The 1,043-nt window shown below is 76.4% G+C and overlaps 1 protein-coding gene across 1 annotated transcript in view; it reads left to right on the forward strand.

Moving 5' to 3' along the window:
• The window catches only part of COL18A1 (collagen, type XVIII, alpha 1), a 32,520-nt gene that overhangs the window by 17,811 nt on the left and 13,666 nt on the right, over nucleotides 1–1,043 (forward strand). The window contains exons 6-9 of the mRNA XM_012731229.1: nucleotides 68–115; nucleotides 370–499; nucleotides 736–812; nucleotides 1,015–1,039. Of these exons, the coding sequence (XP_012586683.1) occupies nucleotides 68–115; nucleotides 370–499; nucleotides 736–812; nucleotides 1,015–1,039 (280 nt within the window). The remainder of the gene's footprint in view (nucleotides 1–67; nucleotides 116–369; nucleotides 500–735; nucleotides 813–1,014; nucleotides 1,040–1,043) is intronic.

A 1,043-nucleotide genomic window follows, 5' to 3' on the forward strand; every position in this document is an offset into this window, starting at 1 on the left:
CTCAGGCCGGCGGCCAGCCGGGGCGTCTGGGGTCCTGCTCACGGCCCCTCTCTGTGCCCTGCCCCAGGAGTCGGGAGACTCAGGGAGCGGACTGGAGGAGCTGCCTGAGGGGACGGTGAGTGTGGGTGGACGCCCAGGTCCCCCCCGGGTTCTGCAGGGCCTCCGGCGTCCTCCAGCCGCGGCTCGGGGCACAGGGCCCGGGCCAGGTGCCGGGCAGGGGCCGCTCAGAGGCCAGCTGGGCCCTCGCTCACCTGGCCTCGGGCACATTGCCCGTGGACAGCGGCCAGGCTCGGGGTTTGCTCTCGGAGCCAGGCCAGTGTGGCCTCCGTGGGCCAGTCTGGAGCCGGAGCCCACGCCCACACCTTCCAGGGGGAGCCCTGGAAGCTCCTCCCCCCGGAGGCGCCCCCGGTCACGTCGCCACCCCTGGCCGGAGGCCCCGACACAGGAGACGCCAGAACTGAGGAGACCGAGGCGGAAGCGACGGCGTCTCCGCTAGGAGGTACCGGCCTGGGTCCGGGCGCCCTGGCGGGTGCTCTGGACACAGCCACTGGGCCCCGGGGCCCCCGAGCCCAGGGGCTGTGCTGAGTGGCCGCGGGCGGCAGGTGGGCCGGCCAGGGTCAGCACTGCCCACGTGGTGCCGGCAGCGGGACCCCGTGGGCGTGTGGGGTGCGGGTGGCGGCCAGGGACGGGCCTGGGGCCCCGTGAGCACCCCGGGCCCTGACGCCGTCTCCCCAGCTCAGACCCGCTCTGGCTCGGAAGCGGCCGCCTCACAGGACGGGAGCGCCCGGGACGCTGGGGCTTTCGTGGAAGAGGTGAGCGGCCGCGGCCTCACGGCCTGGGGTTTGCGCCCCACTCTGCCCCCGCGGGCAGGAGCCCCCCCGCCGGACACCTGTACGCAGCCCCGCGAGCACTCGCCGTGCCCCCACCCCCCGGGCACCCTGGCGACGTGACCCCAGACGTGGGGGGTGGGCAGGTGCTGGCGGGGACCCAGCCTGTCCCTCCCTCTGTCCCCAGGCGCCCGGCGTGCAGGGCCCGCCTGGCCC

This window comes from Condylura cristata, unplaced genomic scaffold (assembly GCF_000260355.1).
Source record: "Condylura cristata isolate star-nosed mole 26May11 unplaced genomic scaffold, ConCri1.0 scaffold00003, whole genome shotgun sequence".
Lineage (NCBI taxonomy): Eukaryota > Metazoa > Chordata > Mammalia > Eulipotyphla > Talpidae > Condylura > Condylura cristata.